Raw genomic sequence first — 26,096 nt, 5'->3', positions numbered from 1 at the left:
CTCAATCCTGGGATAAAGCTGCAATGATGCTAACTAGAAACAGAAACTGGTCTCTGCAGTGTGGGAAGTTGGAATGGTTGAAGCAGGAATGCTAACAGCATCTGTAAATTTAGAGGGGTTTAGCTGGGACGCTAACTAACCGTTTTTCCAAGCTGGATTACTCCCTGGTAATTTTTGACAGTGTCAACCCTGAGTCTAAAGGCCAATTTTTACTTCTGCGTCAAACTTATGAAGTAGCCTAAGAGTCAGCACCTACCCTATGCCGTAGTTTAACGCGCACCTCCTCGAAAATGTACTTGCGCTCACGTGATGTGGTAATCGGTGACAATTTTAAGTACCACTGGTTAAAATCATTATTTCTAAAAAACACTTATGATGCTAAATAACATGAACATTCTAATCAGAGATAAAAATATATATTTATTGCCTTAAAATAAGATATTTCACTTGATCAGATTTAGTTTCTTGCAGTGCAGAATCATTTTTCTCTGCTTGTGGGTGGCAACGAGGTGAAAAGGAGTTGAGATTATTCATTCCTTCGCCTTTTTTCCAATAAAAGCAATAAGCAAACATCCACTGTTTAATAATCATGCATTTTCATACCAATGAAAGTCAATGACTTCTTCCTTCATCTTCATATTCTTTCACTCCTTTACCTCTTTATTTCTTCCTTTTAGACTTTTGTTCCTCCATTCCCACCACCCATCCCTGCCTCATTCCTTCAGTTCTTCATTTTTTTCACTTCTTGTCCCCTCATTTCATGACTCTTCATACACCTCATCTCTCCGACACTCCCTTCACTTGATAATTCCTTTATTTCTTCAATCCTAGGATGAAGCCACAATGCTAACAAGAGACAGAGGCTGGCCTTGACAGTGCTGGATGTTGGAATGGTTATGCTGGAATACTAACAGCCAGCATCTGCAAGTTTAGAGGGATTGCTAACTAACCGTTTTTCTGAGCTGGATTATTCACTGGTAATTGTTAACAGTGTCAACAAAGCCTGCAATTAATATATTCTGGGTGTATCCAGAGTCATATTTCTCTGTGTTTGAGTGTGTGCGAGAGAGAGTGTTGCTAAGTCTAAGCGGCAGGGTGATAAAAAGGAGACGCGCAGTTGAGATTATTCATTCGTTTGCCTTTTTGTTTGCATTTCTTTCACCAACAAAAACAATGAGCAAACATTCACGGTTTATTAATCGAGCATTTTCATACCAATTAAAGTCACAATGACTTCTTCCTTCATCTTTATTTATTTTTTCTCACCCCCTCCAATCCTTTACTTACTCATTCTTCAACACCTGTGTTCCCTCCATTCCCACAATCCATCCCTGCCTCATTCCCTCTGTTCTTTATTTTCTTACCCTCTTGTGCACTCATTCCCTGACTCTTCATTCACCTCATCTCTCCAACGCTTCCTTCGCTCGATAACTCCTTAATTTCCTCAATCCTCTGGCCCTTCATCCGTCCCTCATTCCTTCACTGTCTCGCTCACTCATTCCCTCACTCTCACAGTCAATCACACCCTCTCACTGGCTTACTCTTTAGAAAAAAGAAAAAAAGAAAAGAAAAGAAGAACCAGTGGAAGACAAACGATGATTAAACTATCACACAGAGAACACACCTGTAGCAGTGCAGAAGCTGGAGCAGAGACTGTGTGCTCTGTATAACAACAATATAAAAACAACTGAGAAATATATATATTAATTTTAAACAAAAACAAAATCTGCCAAAATCTCAAAATCCTTGAAGCAAAAAAAAAAAAAAAAGACAAAAAATAGATTAACTTGTGCATAACTCTGTGCAAATAACACCTTAGGGTTATATGCTTTGCCTAGTAATTCAGAGCTAAGGAACAAATGGTTAGAATCTGTCTATGAAACACCACTGGTGAAGCACAATTAAGATAGGTGTGTAGGTGTGTGCTTAGAACAGTTCTGTTTACACTAGTTAAAAGTAAAAATCCATCCCATTTGGATTTTGTTCCAACTGCCTGGGCAGCTCTGTCCTTTCTGGACCTGGACTTCCCACCTCTGTGTGTAAGTAACTAGGTTTACATAGGATCTCCGGTGGATTTTGCATTTGACAGAGACTCTAAGACTAGGTCAGTGGCTGAACTGCACTTAGCAGGGCATTACACATGTTGTAAAGTAACATATGAGAGTGCAAAGACTGTTCTTACTGTAAAAATGTCTATTTTAAAACGTATTTTTCTAACTGTTGTCCATCTCACTGCCTTGCAGTGCCTGTTAGCCAATCAAAAGCGATGTGTTTGCATGTCTAGTGTGAAGTTTCCACAATCAGTGATGGTTTGGAGAGACATGTCATCTGCTGGTGTTGACCCACTGTGTTTTATCAAGTCCAAAGTCAGTGCTGTGTTTTTCTGGCAAATCTTACAGCACTTCATGCTTCCCTCTGCTGACTTTTTAACTTTTATGGAGGTGTGGATTTCATTTTCCAGCAGGACTTGGCACACTGCCCACACTGCCAAAAGTACCAATTGGTCTTATATAATATTCTAATTTTCTGAGACACTTATTTTTGGGGTTTTATTGGCTGTAAGCCATAATTATCAATAATAAAATAAGTTTCACATTTTGAAATGAATTACTGAAATAAAGTATTTTTTCAATGATGTTCTATTTTTTTTTTTTTTTTTTTTTGAGATGCTTTCATTTAGGGAGAATAATATTATATTTTCTAAAATCTCACAGTGTACGGCACCCAAACCCTACAGTAACCCGCTGCTGTGCTGTGATTGGTGGAGAACAGAAGTCTGAATTCTCTGCTGGCAGCAAAATCCCCAATACCCAAGTGTCCCACCTACCCACCCACCCAGTTTGAGTGCCGAAAATAAAAACGCATCAAATCTGCCCAATTCAAATGAACGGCACTGACATCATTCAGAACAGCCCATTTCCCAGAAAGACGATGAGTCTGCATGTATAGTACTTATACAGAGGAGTGGAGGGGTGGAGGAAGGGGAAGTGTGTGAGGGTATAAAGGGATAAAGGGGGAAGAGAGAGAAGTGTGTGTGTATACTTGTATAGGGGGATGTCTGGCTCTTTGCCCTCGGTCCTCAGTGTGAGGCAGCACTGCTGGAGCTGAGACTTGGGATCATTCCAGTCCTGGTTCAAAATAAACTCCTGCAACACAAAACCACACAAACACACACACAAAAACGATTAATCCTCAGTTTAAAAAGCATTACATGATCTTACTCATGTTATCCAATGAAATCTGCTTTGTCCTGCACCCTACTTACTACTGACACTTTATAGCACTCACTCACACACACACACTCTTTCAGTACTTGGAACAAATCACAGGCTACTTAAGACAAAAGCGGAGATTGGGGCCAAAAATAAGTCTCCCAGGTGTGCAGAACTGATACACACACTCCATCTCTCTCTCTCTCTCTCTCTCTCTCTCTCTTTCTCTCTCTCTCCCTCTCTCTCTCTCTCTCTGAGGACACTTCTTCTAAAAGCTCTTCCATTAACACAAATGCACTCGGCCCAAGGAGCAAAATGGAGACTTTGAACATAGAACTGTCTGTTCCAATTTGTTTTCTCAAACAGGAGGAGTGTATCCACGGCAGCGGCATCCCTGCTTTCCCCTTAACACACACGCAACCCCATCAAGACCCAAGGGAACCTCCCTCCCAAAAAAAAAAAACTCTTTAATCTCTCAATGTCTTGGAATGTCTTGGTTTCATCTTCATCAGCGTCTTCAGCTTCTCGGGGTTTCTGTCCTTTAGTGCACTCGCCTCACGACCGACCACCTCACATCTACAGTACGTTACAGTGCTGCACTCTGAGTGGACTACCTCTGGTATTCCAGCATGTGAAGGATTAGAACTAGAATTGCAATGATATGAGATTTGTAGTGTATGATACACACAGTAAAGAAGAAGAAGAAGAAAAAAAAAACACAGTATGACTATATTTCATAATATGGGCTATAAGGCGCAGTGGATTTTAAGATGCATTTTAAGTGGCATTAGTAAGGAACAAGGGTGTCGACATGTTTCCCTTCTAATTCAGCTGGTCTGGCTGCTGGGGGGCGCATAATTAAACAAAACTTTAATTCTTAAAAAAACAATTTATTTTAAAATCAAACAAGCACTGGATGTTAATCTACACAGATTGCTCTCCTGAAAACGAGTAAAGCCCTTCCTTTCATTTACAGTAAGCTTAGATTCTAAATCCACTTCCAACACGTTTGATTTTTTTTAGAATATTCTTAGCTTAAAAAGCAAATGAACACCTCCACGTGAAAAACTTCAATTCGTTCTTAATGAATCAATCAATGTCAGAACGGCCGAGCGGTCTAAGGTGCCAGACTCCGATAAAGACTTTTCTAGTCTCCAAATGGAGGCGTGGGTTCAAATCCCACTTCTGACAAACCTTTAGATTTTTTTTCCAACAAAACAGAATGTTCTTAGTTTGAGAAGCAAATTAACTCTATATGAGAAATTTTAATTCATTTTAGTCTGGTTTGCAGCAGCATTAGTTGCTATAATATGTTAAACGATCAGGCTACAGCCCGATATACTCACCACTGAATGACGAAAGCACTAGCGCTGTGGTTAGCGGCTAATGCTAATACTGCTTCAGCCTCTGTGCTGGAGAAACTTTACTAAAAACTCCTGTATAACGCTGCACTTCGGTGGAGTGGATTTACTGCTCCTTACAACCTGACTGGCAAAATTCATACATAAGGTGCACTGATAATTTTGGGGAAAATTAAAGGATTTTAAATGCGCCATATAGTGTGAAAATTACGTTACTAAGCATTAGTGGACTAACAGAACTAAAAGAAGTCTTGTTGCTCTTGCCGTTTGGTATGACATGACTCATGTCATGTCATGTCATGTCATATGTCTGTGGGTTAAACAAAACCTGTATTAAGAAGCCTACATTAGTGAGTTAGCTCCAAGGATAACAACCAGGCTTAGTCAGGTTAAAGCCACAATGCTAAAACATACACACACACAAACACAGCAGCTGGCATTGGCAGTGCTGTAGCTGTAGCAAGCTGGAATAAATACTAATAACCACCATCTGAAAGTTTGGAGTAGCTTAGCAGCAATGTTAACGGTGTTTTTTTCCAAGCTGGATTACTTGCTGATAGTTGTTGACAGTGTCAAACCAGAATATATATATATATATATATATATATATATATATATATATATATATATATATATATATATATATATTATTTGCACACTCTTGGTATTTTCTGTGTCTTCATGAGGTAGAGTCATGAGATGTCATATTCTAGAGATGAAAAGATCAATCAGGTATGTATCGGTAAGGGGAAGGTATGCAAAGTTATGCAAAGACAAACTGGAAGAAGAGAAGAAACTGTTGGAGCTAACTGGAAGGCAAAATAATAAAACAAAACAAAACAAAAACCTTAAATCTTGATATATCGCCCAGCCCTACTGTATTCCTAATACGAACTAAGCTTTAGCCTGTTCACATGTTAGCTGTGCTAAAAACTGGTGAGTGCCCTATTAAAACACAGCAAATGTGAAAAAGATCTATTATTTAAAACTAATTCGATGTAATAAATGTTTGTGTCTGCCTACAATTCCCACAATACATCCCATTGACTAGCATTACTTTCTGCTCTGTTTTTGTGCTCTACTTCACACTATAAACACTATTTTACACCATTCTGGTTCAAATTCAGACCGGAGCTGCCTTGAATCTGTATCTCCAAGACCTGCGATCCTCTATTCTTCTTCATTTGCATTTCCTCCAGTGTTTCCGTTCCCATCTGATCTACAGTGAACAGTCTTTCTTGAGGTTACACCATCTCCACCTCTTTCTCTCTCCTCCTTCAGCTGTTTCGTTTCTCACTCCAAACACAAACTCTGACTCCTTATCCCTGGTAATTTACGACTTCATCCTCCACATGGCAGCTGCTGTTAAGAGTCGCCTCTTTGTTTTTCCTTTTTTTTCTATTTTTTCCCTCCTTTTCCCAACCCCAAGCGTGTCCCCATTGTTTGAGAATGGAGAAGGAAGGAGACGTTTTTTTTCTTCTTTCTTTTCTTTCTTTCTTTATTTTTTTTTAAACACTCCGCCCAAACAAACCCAGAGGAGCTGGAGAAAAAAAGAAGGAAGAGAGACTATAAAAATCTCCCTTTTTTATGTGAAAGCAGTGGACATGCGGTGTCTCTGGACCTTTTTCCCCCAAATGGAAATTGGGGCCACGGCGCTGTCCCTCGCTTCGCTCCTTCCCTCCAGAGACGCTAGCCTCACTAGCAATTAGCATGGAGGATAGGAAGACAGAGCGAGTGTGTGTGTGTGTGGGGATGTGTGTGTGTGTGTGTGAAGGGGAGAGTGAGCAGCGAGTGAGAACAAATGTAAATCCAGGCCACACTAAAAGGAGAAAGAAAAGAAACCCCTCTCCAACTGTCATCCTTTCAAAACGCCACGCTAACTTCAGTGACGGCTTGCTAGTCGCTAGCGCCGTTCGTTAAAAGAAGTTTCTGAGCTTTCTGACGGGCGCCGGGTTTCCCACCACAGGACCGAAAGACTTACAGAGAAATATAATGAGGCTGAGCGAGTGCCACTTAAGCAGGAAAGAAGAACTCGAAAGAAATCACTCGCTTCTTTAGTCGGAGATAGCACGGGCCTGCTGCTGAAGCCAGCTAGCGTGTCCTTGATTGATTGCCAGGAGAATAAATAATCCTCCAAACAGCTCTTTTACACACAGCGCCGCCAAACACAAGCAAGGTTTCTTCAATTAACAATGCTAAAACCAGCGCCTGCATATTGACGCTCCCTTTCAAGCACACTCCACTTCATACCAGCGTGAAGCATCGGCTAAGAGCCTGTTAAAGAAAGCAGCATCGGCTATTAGCCACTTGCGTTAAATCAATATCCTGTGATCGAGAGGAGGAAGGTCTGGTCTGTTTATCTTTGGTCATTTGATTTTCATTTTAAAAGTATATTGTTAATCAGGGAATTGAGCCATTTCTCAGTGTTGGTTCGGTTATCTTTTTTCTGTCACTGGAGAAAACAAGAAATAGGTTTAAAAAAAAGAAAGCTGTTTTACAGCTTCACACATTGATCCTAACTTAAACATGTAACGTTTCTCAAAGGCTGTACATTTACGCACACATAATAGTAACTGAAGCAAAGAATACAGGCTTTATTACAGACATAAAACACAAAACTTTTTTTTCTGACGATATACAGGGGTTGGACAATGAAACTGAAACACCTGTCATTTTAGTGTGGGAGGTTTCATGGCTAAATTGGAGCAGCCTGGTGGCCAATCATCATTAATTGCACATTATTGCACCAGTAAGAGCAAAGTGTGAAGGTTCAATTAGCAGGGTAAGAGCACAGGTTTGCTCAAAATACTGCAATGCCCACAACATTATGAGTGACATACTAGAGTTCAAAAGAGGACAAATTGTTGGTGCACGTCTTGGTGCATCTGTGACCAAGACAGCCAGTGTTTGTGATGTATCAAGAGCCACGGTATCCAGGGTAATGTCAGCATAACACCAAGAAGGACCAACCACATCCAACAGGATTAACTGTGGACGCTGTAAGAGGAAGCTGTCTAAAAGAGATGTTCAGGTGCTAACCCGGATTGAATCCAAAAAACATAAAACCACAGCTGTCCAATTTTACGGCAGAATTTAATGTGAACCTCAACTCTCCTGTTTCAACCAGAACTCTCTGTCGGGACAATAAATTATTGTGGTCCAAAATCTGATGTTTTAGTTTCATTGTCCAACCCCTGTATATCAAGATATTAAACAATGCAGGGCCCATGACATCAACAGCCCCGCCCCCACCTGTGCGCCTCGCATCTCGCATCCGGACCGATCAAGAGAGGTCAGTCAAGCGCCGAGCCCCCAAAACCCGACGAAAACAGTAAAACAACAGTAATTGGCACTTAATCAGGCGTTTAAATGGCTTTTTAAAAGGTAAATAAGAGCGTTTTTCTGTGATTAACAGCTTGAATTCAGCTGTAACTGGAAATTAGGTGGTCTGAGGTGCACAGCTTTCGACACATGTATTTACAAGCACGTGCCCGACCATGTGGATGGAGGCCATGCGGTTACCTCATGTTACCATGTTACTCTACTCACTGTATGACATGGAAGATGCACTCTTTAAAGGGGTATCCAGTTAGTCAGTTTCCTCCACTACGTTTAGATGTGCTAGACTTACACATTCTACAAATATGAGTCTAAGAGTGAGATTACCTTAGTCTAGCGTGCACACAGTAAGAATTAAAAAAAAAAAACTAGCTGTTCATGAGTGTCTGCACACACATGCCAGATTCTTAGTTCCATTGAGACTTTGCCCTAACAATGAGCTGCACACAGAGCTACTTTAACCCTATTAAACACCTAAATATTATCTAAGTGGCTAAATCAGAGAAATATGTATAGGATACTGTTCCAAATACTTTTCTGCTACTGTATACAGTATAGCATGCTTTACTGTCATTTATTGGTACTGCTGTTGCCATGTGCATCCACAAGCAGCAGTATATATGGGTTTATTTCTGTCTGAAGTGATATTAAATATGATCCCCATTATTCCATTTCTGTTTGGTATTTGATGTTATGATCAGTTGGCAAAAATGTAAAACAAAGCCATTTCTTCTTTTTTTTTTTTTTCCTTTCCACTGACAACAGACCCTGTGAAGAGAAATTGATCCATTTCTCATTTTTCAATAATGTTTTTAAAAAAAAAATGGAACACCAAAAGGAATACCCAAATGTATTCTGGGCCTGAAGAATGAACATACTGTACCTTCAGCCCTGGGAAGAAGTAAAAGGGAAGGCTGTTTTACATTTTGCATATTTGTATGTATGTTTGATGTGTATAGACTTTCTTCATCTGCGAAAAGAATGAAATAACATGAGGAATGTATTCCCATAGTGGACTGTAATCCATTACAGGGGGATGTTGATGCTGCTCTTCAAGGTTTGGGATCTTGGTATTGTGTAGTCAAGCAGTTCTTCTGTAATTTGCTGCACTAAAAAAATGTTGTGGAAAAGGCTATCCAGTTAGCTGTGTTTAAAGTCTATGTTCTTTTCCCTCCACTAGATGGACTAGACTTACACATTCTACAGCCAAGCTTAACCTGCACACACAGTGAGGAGAAAAACACTGGTTGTTAACGGGTGTCTGCAGCAGTGTGCCGTTTCCTTAGTTCCATCTAGAGGTTAAACAAGGAACTGCGGCTTCCTGAGACCAAGATGTCTTGTTTAATGAGCTTCACACAGAGCTGCTGTAATCTGCTGTAATGATGTAAAACTCACAAAGGTGATCTAATCGGTTTACAGGATTAGGACTCCAGCGAACAACCCAGCGTGAGTTCAGAGACTGCTGTGCTTTGGTTTTTGTGGAATCGTGGCTGAACGACAACGTTCCGGACAGCGCCATTCAGCTAGCCGGGCTAACCGCGTTCAGAGCGGATAGGAGCGCGGCTCTATCTGGGAAGACCCGCGGTGGAGGCGTGTGTGTTTACATCAACACGGAATGGTGTAACAACGCTGTGACTGTCGCCAAACACTGCTCTCCGCTGGTGGAGTTCCTGATAGTCAAGTGCAGACCTTTTTATTTAGTACGGGAGTTCTCCGCCGTGCTAATAGCTGCTGTCTACATCCCACCCAGCGCTAGCATTGGTGCTAATGCTAAAGAGGCTCTGTGTGAACTCTATCCGTCTATCAGCGATCTGCAGAACAAACACCCAGACGGACTGTTTATTATCGCCGGAGATTTCAACCACGCAAATCTCAAGTCAGTGCTCCCTAAATTCCATCAACATGTGGACTTTGCAACGAGAGGAGCGAGCGCGCTGGATCTTGTTTACACAAACATCCCCAGCGCGTACCGGGCGGAGCCACGCCCCCACCTCGCTTTCTCGGACCACATGTGTGTTTGGCTGACTCCAACATACACACCACTCATCAGACGCTCCAGACCAGTTCAGAAGCAGGTGAAAACCTGGCCGGCAGGCTCCATCTCTGCCCTTCAGGACTGTTTTGACTGCACTGCATGGGACAAGTTTGGGGAGGCTGCTACTGAAGGCGATTCTGTTGATTTGGAGGAGTATGCAGCATCATTCACTGGCTACATCAGCAAGTGTATTGATGATGTCAATGTCTCCAAGACCATCACTACACGCCCAAACCAGAAGCCTTGGATGACTGCTGAGGTACGTGCGCTGCTGAGGACCCGCGACTCCGCCTTCAGAGTGGGTGACAAGGTGGCCCTGAGGAAAGCGAGAGCCGACCTGTCAAGAGCCATCAGAGAGGCAAAGCGCGCACACGCCCAGAGAATCCACAGCCACTTCAAGGACACGGGTGACGCGCAGCGTATGTGGCAAGGCATCCAGGCAATCACCAACTACAGGACAATGCCACCGCCCTGTGAACGTGATGCCTCCCTCCCTGATGCCCTGAACAACTTTTATGCACGGTTTGAGGCACAAAACAACACGATGGCGAGAAAGACCATGCCCAAGCCGGACGAGCAGGTGTTGTGCCTGACTGCAGTGGATGTGAGGAACACTCTGCGCAGAGTCAACCCACGAAAAGCTGCAGGACCAGACAACATCCCCGGCAGAGTGCTCAGGGAGTGCGCAGACCAGCTGACAAATGTTCTCACGGACATCTTCAACATCTCCCTGTGCAGCGCCACTGTCCCAACGTGCCTCAAGTCCACCACCATCGTTCCCGTGCCGAAGAAGTCCACAGTGTCCTGCCTCAATGACTACCGTCCCGTTGCACTTACACCCATCATCATGAAGTGCTTCGAGAGGCTAGTCATGAGGAACATCAAGACACGACTGCCCTCTTCACTGCACCCCCTGCAGTTTGCATATCGTCCCAATCGCTCCACGGATGATGCCATCACCACCACCCTTCATCTCTCCCTCACCCACCTGGAGAAGAAGGACACTTACGTCAGAATGCTGTTTATAGACTTCAGTTCAGCATTCAACACCATCATCCCACAGAACCTCATCAGGAAGCTAAGCTCGCTCGGCCTCAACACCCCCCTCTGCAACTGGATCCTGGACTTTCTGACAGGGAGACCCCAGTCAGTCCGGTTCGGGGGCAGCACCTCCAGCACCATCACACTGAACACTGGGGCCCCCCAGGGCAGTGTCCTGAGTCCTCTGCTGTTCACCCTGCTGACTCATGACTGTGCTGCAAAACACAGTTCTAACAGCTTTATCAAGTTCGCCGATGATACAACCGTGCTGGGTCTCATCACCAAAGGCGACGAATCAGCATACAGAGAGGAGGTGCAGCGGCTGACAGACTGGTGTACAGTCAACAACCTTCACCTGAATGTGGACAAGACAAAGGAAATGGTTGTTGACTTCAGGAGAGCACAACACACCCACTCTCCACTCAACATCGACGGGTCCTCTGTGGAGATTGTTAAGAGCACCAAGTTCCTTGGTGTCCACTTAGCAGATAACCTCACCTGGACCCTGAACACCAGCTCTACAGCCAAGAAAGCCCAGCAGCGTCTCTACTTCCTCCGGAAGCTGAGAAAGGCCCGTCTCCCTCCACCCATCCTCACACTCTTCTATAGCGGGACCATTGAGAGCATCCTGAGCAGCTGCATCACTGCCTGGTTTGGGACCTGCACCGTCTCTGACCGCAAGACCCTCCAGCGTATTGTGAGGACAGCTGAGAGGATCATTGGCGTCTCTCTCCCCTCCATCACGGACATCTACACCACCCGCAGCATCCGCAAAGCAACCAGCATTGTGAATGACCCCACCCATCCCTCACACGAACTGTTCTCCCTCCTGCCTTCGGGAAGAAGGTACCGCAGCATCCGGTCCAGCACGACCAGATTCTGCAACAGCTTCTACCCCCAAGCCATCAGACTCCTCAACTGCAGAGACTGAACTGATGGTTTTTCTGTACATGCACACACACTCTTACCCCACTTACCCCAGAAAATGGAAAGCACTAAAAACCCTACTACCTCACTGGACTCTATTGCACACTGTGTAATCGAGGTAATTACTACCTCACTGGACTATTGCACACTGTGTAATAGAGGTAATTACTACCTCACTGGTCTTTTTTGCACACTGCATAATTTGCACACTGTCTTGTTATTTATTATTCTTTGTCTGTATTGTGTTTTGTCTGTCTGCACTTTTGTACTGTTGCACTATTGTTCTGTATACACTGTGTTTATGTGCACCATGGTCCCTGGAGGAACGTTGTTTCGTTTCACTGTGTACTCTGTATATAGTTGAAATGACAATAAAAACCACTTTGACACTTTGACTTTGACACTACATTTGCTAATCACACACTTTGTAAGATGATACCGACATATCTTTCCGTCTCTATAGGAACTCCTAACAGTTGCAGCGCTCAATATCTGCTCACAGTATGAGATAAAGCACTCCAGAGAGGGGTAGCCAGTTAGTTGTGTTAAAAGTAGATGTTCTAGACTTACACATTCTACAAATGTATGAGTTTAAGACTGATGGAGCTGAGCCGAACCTAGCCAGACCTAACCTGCACACACAGTGAGCAGTTAAAAAAAAAAAAAAACCTTTTTGTTAATGGGTGTCTGCAGCTCTGCGCCAGCTCCTTAGCTCCATCTAGAGGTTGAACAAGGAACTTCTGGTTCCTGTGACCACTGAGCTTCACACAGAGTTGCTGTAATCCTGTACAACTTTACAACTTGCAAATATGATCCAATTGGTTTGCAGGATTTACAAAATTTGCAAATCACATATTTTGTGAGATGATACTCACATCTTTTTTTATCACGACTGGGAATCACTGATACAGGTTTAGACAGGTTATAGTCCAGTTTTTAAATAATCACCTAAAATATTTGTTAATCATCTCAAAACCACTGTCTGACTTGTTTACTCTAAAATTCTTCTGTTGCTTCTATAAACACTATAGCATGTTTCTCTGTCATTAAATGGTGATATTCTGGTTTATTTCTAGTTGAAGTGAAATAAAATATTAGCCCCATTATTCTATTTCTGTTGAAATTATGATCAGTTTAAAAAATGTAAAACAAAGCTATTTCTTGTTTTCTTTTTTTTTTTTTTTTACAGAGCCCAGAATGAGAAATGAACCATTTCCCATTTTCCAATAACGTTTTTGGAAATGAGAACAGAACACACAAAGGTTCTGGAGGTGAAGAATGAACATACCTTTAGCCTCGGGAAGAAGCAGACGTTCATGAAGGTGTGGACGTACTCAAGGTCTTTGTCTATATAAAGAGCTGCGATGAAAGCTGTGAGGAAAAAAAAAAGAGACAGAAAAAGAGGTGAAATTACACATAGCTGATCTCAGCCAGACACAGCTATATATATATATATATATATATATATATATATATATATATATATATATATATATATATATATATATATATATACCCGGTCATATATCACAAACCCATACTTTACACTTTTAAATTATTTTCACTATATAGGTGCAGTATAGCAGTGCATGATTACCAGCGCTGGACAGTAACAGCATAAATGTCATTCATTTCTGTACATAAGCATTTTTTTCATGCGCCTTTACTGAAGTGCTCCATTTTGAGTACATTTATATACTTTGTACTCCACTATATAAATTCATATAAACCGGTGATTAATATACAAAATAAGCCTATTTTTTCCCCATGTTTGTGGGGAAACATCCCCATAGGTTTCAATCCCCATAGGTTTCAATGGCAAAACAGACAACTTTCAATCACATTTTTTTCCTAATATACTGTAATTCTACCTCCTTTATTTATATGCAGCAGCTTGTGTAACCTCTGCTTATATTGTTCAATTTTTATATCCCCACAGAACTTCTTTTTAAAAACGTTATTCAGCTCTATTCAAAAAAGGTGTGGTTATTGTAAAAGGGCTGGTTATGGACGGGACCAATAACAGACTGTCAGCTCCGCTCCGCTCTGCAGCCTGTGACCTCGAGGCAGCCCTCAGGGGCGGGGTTATTCAAATGAGTAGGCTGTCTCTCCACAGTCTTTCTCCCTCCTCTGGTCTCTACTGCGCAGACTCGGGTATCAGGATCGCCAACATGGTGGAAGATTTTGGCTTCATTTTCATTGAATGAATGGGAACGGCGACACGGCGTCCATCTTTTTTTTACAGTCTCTGCAAATGTGAGACTTACGCACAGGTAACCAAAATAAATGTTTGATGATTCTGGCTAAGTGAGCCACTGTGTACACAGTCACACGCATGACTAACACGTTGCTCTGTGTTGCGTTAATCACGTGGTCCACTGAGCCACAAGTCTGCTGACCCACAGCGATGCGGAATCCCGGACATGCACGGAGGCAACACGCTGAGATTTGGTCATAGGTTTCCACACGTTGCCTGGTCTGTATAGAACTGAAACTTTGCTTGTTAACAAAAAGTTATTTATAGTAACTTGCTTCTAACTATTGAAAACAGCTTATCTTCAGTGTTGTATGTTTATGATAATTTTAAAAGACATCAGCGTACAAATAATTAATGACATTCTATCAGCAGATTTGTGTAGAAAAAGTGACACTCAAGTCTTTTTTTTTTTTTTTACCTAAAATGAGCTGATTAAACATTACGAGACATTTGAAGAGACTGTTGTACTGTTACTCAAGTGAAGTTCTAGAAGGAAGAAATCTGGATTACCTATGGATACTGGATTAACATATTATCTCAGGTATTTCTATTCCAACTCAACTACATGATTTATAAACTCCATCCGTCACCCTCCATCACTAGGAATTACAGATTATAAAATAATCTGCTGCTATTTTTTTGTTATATTAATATCATATCATTTTAATAATATGTTTAATGTTGTTCTGTTAAGGTTACAGTCTTTGTGACTCTTCCTAAGGAGAACACTTTAAATCTGCATGTGCGAGTGTGTTAGTGTGTGTTAGTGTTTGTGTGTGTGTGTATGTACCCTGGAGAATAGCTCTTGTCTCTTTCTCTCTTTTTCTCTGAGCACGGGTCTCCTCAAAGGAGCCTAAACACATTTATCGTTCTTGTCGTGTCCATATGTCAGCCATCTTTTATTTTTGATCTTTTTTTCTTTTTAAAGGCGTGTTGAAATATTCAGGTCGAGTGGGAGTGATGTCATTTCTCACAGAGCTGTAGCTCCAGGGCATCACAGTCTTTCTGTTGGACACATATTGCCCTCCCTCTCCCTAACACACACACACACACACACACTCTGTTGACTCTATTTCATTTCTTCGTTTCTGGCCTTTCACCAAGACTACTCATATCACCTCATATCATTATACTTCAAGAAATGTTCATTATACACAATCTGTATTGAGGCTGCACAATATATCATTCTGCATTGTCACGGCATCGTCATATACAGCTCAGGAAAAAAAAAAATAGAGACCACTTAAGGAGAACATGATGAGTTTCTTTGATTTTACCAAATTGAAAACCTCTGGAATATAATCAAGAGGAAGATGGATGATCACAAGCCATCAAACCAAACTGAACTGCTTGAATTTTTCAACCAGGAGTGGCGTAAAGTTATGCAAAAGCAGTGTGTAAGCATTTGGTGGAAATGTTGTCTGTAGTATAGAATAAAACAACAATGTTCATTTTAATCAAACATATATCTATAAATAGCAAAATCAGAGAAACGGATTCAGAAAAAAAAGTAGTTAATCTGTAGTATTATACTGAATTTTACCGGTCATAAAATCGGAATTTTATGCTGCTAACCACAGCTAGCACTGCTGGTGCAGTATTGACATTACCTGCTAACCGCGTTAGCTCTTTCGCCTCTCAGGGGTGAGTATTATCAGCCTGTAGTTTGCATGTTTATCGTGTTAAACAAGCTATGTGGGACGAACTGCTAGCTAATATCACCAAAGCTTACCGGAGCACTCAGGGTTTCTCAGTGTAGCACGATCTGGCGGCAAGTGGCAGGCAGGAAGCGCTTTATTTACTGAAATGTGTTACCAAGCAGTAACTTTATCGACACAGTAAGAACATTTATTATAATATGATAAAAAAAGCACTATCATATTGCCCACCTGTAACTGCAATAACAGATTTACTGTTATAATAATAATAATAATAATAATAATAATAATAATAATAATAATAATAATAATAATAATAAAAAAAACACACACTTACACTCCAGTAAATCAGCCAGGGTTTTGGTGCGTAGAGCTGCAGGACGCTTGGTTTTGTCGTTGGTGATGGCGAACTCCTGCATGCCCAGCTCTTCTGCTACTTTGGCCTGCGTCCTGTTGTTCACCAGGGAGCTGCGCAGCAGCTGTGCAACACACACACATTCAGACGCACTTCAGCTAACTGAACAGTTTATTATACTTTTTTAAACTACTTTTTTGATGTTTAGAATTGCACATGCCTTTTATATAGCCAAGCTGGCGTATAATGAATAGCAGCAAGTTATAATAACTTATAGCAATATACAGTATAGGAAATAAAGAAAAATCCTCTGTTTTGGCATTTTATCTGTACATGGAATCTTTCAAAATTCCAAGTTTTATTAATACCAAAATAAAAATGGGGAAATGTAAAATAAATTAATGTGAAATATGGTCACAATGTCTACAAGACAAATATTATACTTCACTTTAAACTAGCAAGAGAGAAAACTCTACATATATAATTTTTCTGCGTTTATCTCTAAAACACAAAAATATAAATAATAAAAAAATAAATAGTAAAAAATGAGAAGCATTAAACTCCTCTGAACTCCGGCTTCTCTCGCCAGCACTGTAAAATGGAACATCTCACATCAGACCAGCACAAATCAGCACTAGTGCAGCGGTCAGCAGTCAGAATGTGCTGATTATCAGAAACAGTTACTTAGTTCTGGATTTCTTTGTGAATAAAAAGTTTTCCAGGTTTAAAAGTATGAGGAGGAAAATGAGAAGCTGTGAAAGTGTATTAGGAGCTGAATGATTTAAGATTGAAGAGTTTATTGACATTTGCACAGAAAAACAGACTGTTACCAATACACTGTACAATGAAATTCTTACTTCGCTAGTCTCCACTCCACTGACACGACACAAGTTAGTGAAACATGTAACAGAGAAAAACTATGATTTAAAGACCATAGATGATATTAAACTAGATAGTTAATTAAAAGTAATAACTCAAGATGAAGAGCAATGGACATAAAAAGGTTGAAATTAATAGGTGGTTTAATAAAGCTGTAAAGTTTGCTATGGGTTTGTAGACAGAGAGTGCAAGAACATTGTCATAAAGTGCACTGTGCATTAGTGTAACAGTAGTAGAGAGCAGCATCAAATGCATTAATTTTAGCATATTCTATGCATGAAGACTAAATCTGACTACCAATTTTTTTACACTATAAGGCACTGGATTATAAGGCACATTATGCGACACTAGTAAGGAACAGGGGTGTCGCCATGTTTTCCTTCTAATTCAGCTAAAGCTAAGCTAAGTAAACACAAATGTTTATATAATAAATAAATAAATAAATAAATAAAAATAAAAATTCTCCTGAAAACTGTTTATTTGGGCGAGTAAAGCACTTCCATTTATTTACACAAAGCTTAAATTTCCAGATTTCCACTAAAGCTACCTGACAGCTCTACACTGACAAACCTTGAGTGTTCTGGTGAGCCAGGGTGATATTAGCTAGCGGTTTGTCTCTCTCTTGTTTTAACACAGTAAACACGCATACTGAGTCCGATATACTCACCTCTGAACAGTGAAAGAGCTAGCGCTTAATGTGGTTAGCTGCTAATGCTAATGCTAGCCGGGGTTAAAAGCAGGCTACAGGCTGATAATACTCACCTCTGAACTGCTAAACACACACACACACACACACACACACACCTGCCTCTCTGTATCTACTGACTTTAACACATTGTAACTGGCTGAGCAAAATTGGGAACCATTTGAACATAAAATATCTTGTCCTTGTAGTGAATTTAATTTAATATAAGTTGAAAAATAACTCTTTTAGGAACAAACACACATTCTCATCTAATTTGTTAATAGGAGAATATTGAATAAAAAAATATTCGTTTTCACTTGATTATATTATTTTATAATTCTTATAAACTTGACATATGTTGTATGTATTAGCTCTATCAAACATACAGCGTGCATGAGTCAAGACTTACCAAATAAAGGTAAAAATTAGGACTGTATATAATTTAAGACAGATTATTATCTAGGTGAGTTTTGTTCTGATTGGCTGCTCTATACAGTGTCTCGTTCCAAAAGCACTCCAAGCTGAAACACTGATTTAACTGGAGTTTTTTTTTTTTTTTAGCAATCTTTCCACTCCTACAGTCTTTTTAGTGTGTAACAGCAGCTGGAATATTCTGCGTCTGCATGCCTGCACTAACATACTCACTCCGTTCCATTCCCAACACACACACACACACACACGTAAACAAACGTCCTAAAACATAAAAAAAAGCTGAAAAGTCTCAACTCAGAAAATGGACTTTGGAGATTGCAGGGCTGAAAGAGGCCACGGTAAATGTTTTAGCATCCTCTCTGCTACACTACTCTACTAAATATTGGATTCCCACAAATGAAAATGTATTTGTGATTATTTCGCTGCGGGCCGGTGGAGCCGCAGAAGGATGTTAACAGCAGCATCGCTGAAACCGCGCACTTGTTGAATAAGCGCTCCGTATACCGCGGCACTCTGCTGCTGCAGCTCTGATTTCCCCGTGGGCTGATGTTGGCTTTTATACGTCTGATGTCACTTCTCCTCCATCACGCGACGAGCCGGCCGTCCGCCGGAATATAAATCCAGCCGCAAACGACTCGCTCTTAGCCTCTCTTAGCCGGGACCGCCGGGTGCACTGCCAGAGTGCAGGAGCAGGAGGAACTCTAAAGCGACACTGAACGCCATTCCATGTGGACATGAGGAGAAAACACCATGAATAAAACACTCCGACAAACCGACTGTTTAAGATACAGTAAGAGAGCAGGAGGAGTTCCTACTCTATCTGGAGTCACTTTTACACTGACCCACTCCTACTCCTCACGCAACCATAGTTGAAATTGCGTGTGGTAGTTAAAATTGCGTGTGGTAGTTAAAATTGCATGTGTTAGTTGTGTGGGAATTGAGTGTGAGTTGGATGGTAGTTGGCATTGTGTGTGGTAGTTGGCATTACATGTGGTAATTGGTGTTACATGTGGTAGTTGGCATTGTGTGTGGTAGTTGGCATTGTGTGTGGTAGTTGGTGTTACATTTGGTATTTATGTGGTAGTTAGCTTTATGTGTGATAGTTGGCATTGTGTGTGGCAGTCGGTGTTACTTGTGATAGTTGTGCAGTGGTTGGCACTGTGTGCGGTAGTCAGCGTTATGTGTGGTAGTTGCCGTAATGTGCGGTATTTGGCGTAATGTGCGGTAGTTGGCGTTATGTGCGGCAGCTGGCGTAATGTGCGGCAGCTGGCGTAATGTGCGGCAGCTGGCGTAATGTGCGGCAGCTGGCGTAATGTGCGGCAGTTGGCGTTATGTGCGGTAGTTGGCGTTATGTGCGGTAGTTGGCGTCATGTGCGGTAGTTGGCGTCATGTGCGGTAGTTGGCGTCATGTGCGGTAGTTGGCGTCATGTGCGGTAGTTGGCGTCGTGTGGTAGTTGGCGTCATGTGTGGTAGTTGGTGTCATGTGTGGTAGTTGGTGTTATGTGCGGTAGTTGCCGTAATGTGTGGTACTTGGCATTACGTGTGGTAGTTGGCGTAATGTGAGGTAGTTGGCGTTATGTGTGGTAGTTGGCGTAATGTGTGGTACTTGGCGTAATGTGTGGTAGTTGACGTAATGTGTGGTAGTTGACGTAATGTGTGGTACTTGGCATTACGTGTGGTAGTTGGCATTACGTGTGGTAGTTGGCGTAATGTGTGGTAGTTGGCGTAATGTGTGGTAGTTGGCGTTGTGTGTGGTAGTTGGCGTTGTGTGTGGTAGTTGGCATTACGTGTGGTACTTGGCATTACGTGTGGTAGTTGGCATAACGTGTGGTAGTTGGCATTACGTGTGGTAGTTGGCGTAATGTGTGGTAGTTGGCGTTGTGTGTGGTACTTGGCATTACGTGTGGTAGTTGGCGTAATGTGTGGTAGTTGGCGTAATGTGTGGTAGTTGGCGTAATGTGTGGTAGTTGGCGTAATGTGTGGTAGTTGGCGTTGTGTGTGGTAGTTGGCGTTGTGTGTGGTAGTTGGCATTACGTGTGGTACTTGGCATTACGTGTGGTAGTTGGCATAACGTGTGGTAGTTGGCATTACGTGTGGTAGTTGGCGTAGTGTGTGGTAGTTGGCGTTGTGTGTGGTACTTGGCATTACGTGTGGTAGTTGGCGTAATGTGTGGTAGTTGGCGTAATGTGTGGTAGTTGGCGTAATGTGTGGTAGTTGGCGTTGTGTGTGGTAGTTGGCGTTGTGTGTGGTACTTGGCATTACGTGTGGTACTTGGCATTACGTGTGGTAGTTGGCGTAATGTGTGGTAGTTGGCGTAATGTGTGGTAGTTGGCGTAATGTGTGGTAGTTGGCGTAATGTGTGGTAGTTGGCGTTGTGTGTGGTAGTTGGCGTTGTGTGTGGTACTTGGCATTACGTGTGGTAGTTGGCGTAATGTGTGGTAGTTGGCGTTATGTGTGGTAGTTGGCGTAGTGTGTGGTAGTTGGCGTTGTGTGTGGTACTTGGCATTACGTGTGGTAGTTGGCGTAACGTGTGGTAGTTGGCGTAATGTGTGGTAGTTGGCGTTGTGTGTGGTAGTTGGCGTTGTGTGTGGTAGTTGGCGTTGTGTGTGGTACTTGGCATTACGTGTGGTAGTTGGCGTAATGTGTGGTAGTTGGCATTACGTGTGGTAGTTGGCGTAGTGTGTGGTAGTTGGCGTTGTGTGTGGTACTTGGCATTACGTGTGGTAGTTGGCGTAATGTGTGGTAGTTGGCGTAATGTGTGGTAGTTGGCGTTGTGTGTGGTAGTTGGCGTTATGGTAATGTGTGGTAGTTGGCGTTATGTGTGGTAGTTGGCGTAGTGTGTGGTAGTTGGCGTTGTGTGTGGTACTTGGCATTACGTGTGGTAGTTGGCGTAATGTGTGGTAGTTGGCGTAATGTGTGGTAGTTGGCGTTATGTGTGGTAGTTGGCGTTATTTGTGGTACTTGGCGTTATTTGCCGTTACTTGTGGTAGTTCAATGAACAGAAAAGTCTTGTAGATGAGGTTACAGTAGCTCAGAAATCAACTCTGTATGATTGTAGAGAGAAAAAAAATGCACTACAGAATGAACACCACCCCGGAGGAGGAGGAGCATGTCAGGTTCAACTTATTTTAGCCAAGAACAGAAAGCTGAGGCTGCAGTGAACACAGGATACCCAACACTGAACAGCTGAAGAATGGAGAAACGCAGCCTGGTCTGATAAACCTCAATTTTTACTGAGGCTACTTCCAGCATGATGATGCACCATTAGATAAAGCAAATCCAGTCTCACAAGAGTTTTAAGATCTAAAATATTGAAGGCACTTTGCTTGGTGGCACTCATTTATCTCTTGCTAAGAAGTAGTTAGGTGTGTGTGTTCACTGTGGAACTCTACCTCGCTCTACCTGCAGCCTCATTATGTCATGTGATCACATGCAGTGCCTGCAGTGTTAAGAGCTTCCTCTGTTGCTGCACACAGGTAATGCAATTAGTAGTTTGCTGTTATTTAAGGCATTATTGCAGCTCTATCAAAATAAAGGATGCATTGGACTTAACAATTAATCCTACAGCACTAATTACATTATGGTGATCCTGATCTTGACCTGCAGGAATTGCAAGATGCAATACAATCAACAAAGCAATGATTCTTCTTTTTTGATCATGTGGTGAGATCTTATGAAAAGAACTTTTGGAAAAACTGAGACTGTTGCTCCTTTTCTCAAAACAATGTTTGCTGAGTGTATTGCAAATAATCTAACGTGATGAGATCATGTGATGATTTGGGCATGCATGCATACATAAGCTTACATAACTAGTTAGTGACCTTGGGCTCATGTCTTTTAATGTTTTTTTTAAGCCAAAAAACATATTAAATCCTTTGAGTGAACAAACCCTAAACCCCAAACCCCAGCGGAAGCGGTAAAAAGCTCGTTATCAAAGATTAAGTTCTTCACAAAAGCTGCTTGATGTCTTGTGTTCCCTTTCCGGCAGAACACGCTCTTCCGTAATAGAAAGAAAAAAAGAGGAAAAGAGATGAGGGGAAACCTCGAAGTAAAGAATGAACAAATGCTTCCACGGGGAACGATGGAGAGATGAAAGAACAGAGGGAGGTGGGGGGTGGAAGATGAATTTGGCTTACTATTCATGCGTCTGATGATCTATCTGCTCTTGAAAAGCCCACCATTCTCAATCTCAGGACATACAGTGAAGGAAATAATTATTCGATCCCTTGCTGAATTTGTGAGTCTGCCCACTGACAAAGACATGAACAGACTATAATTTAATGGGTAGGTTCATTTTAATGGTGAAAAACAGAATATGAAAAATAAAATCCAGAAAAGCTCACTGTATAAATTATATACATTTATTTGCATTTTGCAGAGAGAAAAAAGTATTTGATTCCCCCACCAACCATTAAAAGTTCTGGCTCCTACAGACTAGTCAGACTGGTCTAATTAACTCGTCATCTGCATTAAAGAAAGCTGTCTTAAACTGTCACCTGTATAAAAGATTTATGTCCACAGACTCAATTAATCAGTCAGACTCTAAACTCCACAACATGGGCAAGACCAAAGAGCTTTCTAAGAATGTCAGGGACAAGATCATAGACCTGCACACGGCTGAATGAGCTACAAAACCATAAATAAGACACTGAGCAAGAAAAAGACAACTGTTGGTCCAATAGTAAGAAAACGGAACAAATACAAAATGACTGTCAATTGACATCGATCTAAGGATCCATGCAAAATATATTACCCCGTGATCAGCCTAAAACTACATGAGGGGAACTTGTTAATGATCTCAAGGCAGCTGAGGCCACAGTCACCAAGAAAACCATTGCTAACACATTATGCTGTATAATAGGAAATAATTATTTCCTTCACTGTAGAATTTCAGCTGTTCAGAGGTATTGGAAATCTATGCTTACTGCAAATAAACGGAAGTGCTTTACTCACCCAAATAAACAGTTTTCAGCAGAGAAATCTGGGTAGATTACTGTGCAATCCCCTTGTTCCTTACTATTGTTGCTTAAAATGAGCCTTATAATCTGGTGCACCTTATGTATGAAGACGTTTATTGATAGTGCGCCTTATAATCCGGTGCACTTTATAGTCTGTAAAATTCCCTATTCCAGAGAACTGTATGTTGTAGATGACCTCACCCATCCCCCACACAGACACTTCTCACTGATGCTGTCTGCCAGAAGATACTGGAGCATCTAAGCCTCCTCTACCAGATTCTGTAACAGCTTCATCCCTCAGGCAAACAGACTCCTCAACACACCAAGAGAGCTGAACCCCCTCATGTCTGCTGTGTTTATTATAGTGTTATAGTTCCATAGTGCACAGTTTGTTGCACGTTTGCACTTTGTTGTCTATATTGTAATGTTGTTCTATGTTGAACTGTGTTGGTTCTTGAGAAACATACTTGAGAAATGTACTTCTACTCAGATAAAATGACAAAAGCCTCTTGACTTGAATTGAAAGTGAAGCATGCACACACACACACACACACACACACACACACACACACACAGACACACACTTACCGTCAGATGTCCTTCATGGTGGTCAGGAAAGTGAATGAACAGGTACTCAGTGGCCACCAGCTGCATGATAGAATCCCCCAGAAACTCCATCCGCTGGTTATGTCCCCTAGAGAAAGACCAGACAACCATGTTATTAAAGCTTTTTTTTTTTAGGTTATAACATTTTTTTTTTACTTTTTAAACCACTTTTACATGCAGTACCAGTCAAACTTTTGGACACACCTCTTCTCTCTCAGTGTGTTTTCTTTCTTTTTTTTATTTTATTTACATTGTAAATTTCATTTAATAGAAGACTACATTACAGCTATACAGGACAACCAAAAGTGTTAAACAAACCAGAATGTTTTATACTTTAGATTCTTCTCAGTAGCACATTTATCTTTGAGGACAGATCTGCACACTCTTGGTGAGATTTTAATCTCAGTGTCTTCAGGAGGGAGAGTCACCTGGAATAGTTTTCTCAGCGTCTTGAAGGAAGGAGTTCCTGGGGGTGCTGAAAAATAGCCAAACACTACACTGCCCTACACTACATAATTCAAAGTATATATGCAACTGTTCTGATGTATTTTAGTAATGGTATATTAATCTTTAATGTAGAAACTAAACTAGAACACTAGAGCATCATTCAGGAAATAATTGTTATTTCTAGAACCCAGACACCTATTGCACCTGTTTTAAAACCTGTGAAAACAGCAAAACCTTAAATAAAGCAAAACAATATTGTATACATTTAATCTGAATCAAAATTACCATCATATTACTGAACGGCAGCGTTAATCAGAGCACAGAAGCTACAGTTCTGCTTTAGAATACAGATATGAGAGCACACAGACAAAGAAACACAGACAGAGAGACAGACAGACAGCATGAAACTGCACCGGGAAAGAGAGAGGAACTGTGAGGACACACACACACACGTATGTAGGTGCGGGGCTAGCAGAGAACATCAAGGCTCTTTAATTAAACAGAATTATAGATTAGAGTTGGAGATGTAAGCTGGCACTCTGCCAAGAAGGTGTGTGTCTGTGTGTATACGAGTGTGTGTGTGTGTGTGTGTGTGTGTGTGTGTGTTTACACAGTGGTGCTTGAAAGCTTTTGAACTCTCGAATTTCTGATATAGAAATTTTAGATCAGAAATCTATATCAGAATTGATCAGAGAAGATGCTGCTTCAGCACTTGCTACAACTTTTCTACTGGTTTAAAGTCGGGTCATTGTCTTGCTGCATGGCCACCATTCGTTTGACACAACTTCAAAATTTACTAGTATAATTCAGAATTCATTTTCCTTTCAGCAGTGGTGGTAAATTCACAGATAGGATAAAGGTTTTATACTGGAAAACAGTGTTTGCCCTTCCCCAAACAAAATGTTTCTCATCATTTTTGCTCTTATCCATCCATAAACATTGTTAAAGTAGTCTGAGAAAGGCCTTCAGTTGCTTAGAAGTTACGTTTAGTTCTTTGTGACATTGAAGACTTATTACGTGTCTTGTTTTGGTGTGACACTTGATCTTGGGGTTGACCACTTTTACACATGGAGAGTTATTTCTTGATCTTGGATCTGTTTGTTATTTAATTGTCCATTTTTCAATAAAACCAAAGAAAAAGTTCCTGCTTTGGCAGGACATTAAAGGTCTCATTCCATCGTTTTTTTAATCATTATAAAAATGTCCAGAGTTTCTGTACAACCCTGCTTTAGTTCACTGAATAGCTGGTCTCTGAAGAAGGACAGGATTTCGGCTCTTGCTCATGAATATTCATACATGCAAACATTGCCTCTGATTGGCTAACCCAGCACTGCAGCAGAGAACACGACCTGCCCTCTTCTCACAGTCAATTTTACAGCTCTAAAACTTAAAGAACAAAATGTTTTCAGAGATACAGCCTTAGTTATAAAAGATATAGCACAGAATGCTAGATAAAGTTAATCCTTAAACATTTCTTTCAGCTAAACTAAAGCTACTAAACTCTTTCCTCTGACTTGGTGATTCCGTGCGTGGGCAGTTTCACCACGTCGAAGCCACATACGTTCTTATATCATAAAATCCCGCTTTGACCGGTGTTCTGTTAAGTTGTGCTGCCTTGTCAAACCGTGCTTCCCTAGTGTATATTTAAGGAATCCACCGGAGATCCATTTTAAACCTATAGTTACTTACACAAGATAGCTGAAATTAACTAGCTGGCATAAACAGAGCTGTAAGCTCTTTAGCTAACGAGACAGTGTTGCCTCTGCTGCAACCTGTGGGCGGTCCCGAGCCAAGGTGGGCGAGGCCATGAATACTAAATCATGTGTTTACATAGACACAGGTTTTCTTTTCTTAGCTACTGCAGGCAGTGGAGGTTTAGGAACAGTTTCATGTGTAGCATGCAT

General features: G+C 41.3%; 1 protein-coding gene and 1 non-coding gene across 3 annotated transcripts in view; one reads left to right on the top strand and one right to left on the bottom strand.

Annotated features, from left to right (window-relative positions):
* Nucleotides 1–26,096, bottom strand: part of drosha (drosha ribonuclease III) — a 220,371-nt gene that overhangs the window by 41,364 nt on the left and 152,911 nt on the right. For both annotated transcript variants that reach the window (XM_022666045.2, XM_022666046.2), the window contains exons 25-28: nucleotides 23,728–23,833; nucleotides 16,168–16,309; nucleotides 13,204–13,286; nucleotides 3,043–3,146 (exon numbers count right to left, since the gene is read on the bottom strand). In XM_022666045.2, coding sequence (XP_022521766.2) covers nucleotides 3,043–3,146; nucleotides 13,204–13,286; nucleotides 16,168–16,309; nucleotides 23,728–23,833 — 435 coding nt within the window. The remainder of the gene's footprint in view (nucleotides 1–3,042; nucleotides 3,147–13,203; nucleotides 13,287–16,167; nucleotides 16,310–23,727; nucleotides 23,834–26,096) is intronic.
* trnar-ccg (transfer RNA arginine (anticodon CCG)) lies at nucleotides 4,311–4,403 on the top strand. Its single transcript is given in 2 exon segments — nucleotides 4,311–4,348; nucleotides 4,358–4,403. It is a non-coding gene; the product is annotated as a tRNA-Arg (tRNA).

The sequence above is a fragment of the Astyanax mexicanus genome, chromosome 15, assembly GCF_023375975.1.
Source record: "Astyanax mexicanus isolate ESR-SI-001 chromosome 15, AstMex3_surface, whole genome shotgun sequence".
Classification (NCBI taxonomy): domain Eukaryota; kingdom Metazoa; phylum Chordata; class Actinopteri; order Characiformes; family Acestrorhamphidae; genus Astyanax; species Astyanax mexicanus.
The sequence above is the reverse complement of the archived record's forward strand: the minus strand, read 5'-3'. Positions and strand labels throughout refer to the sequence as shown.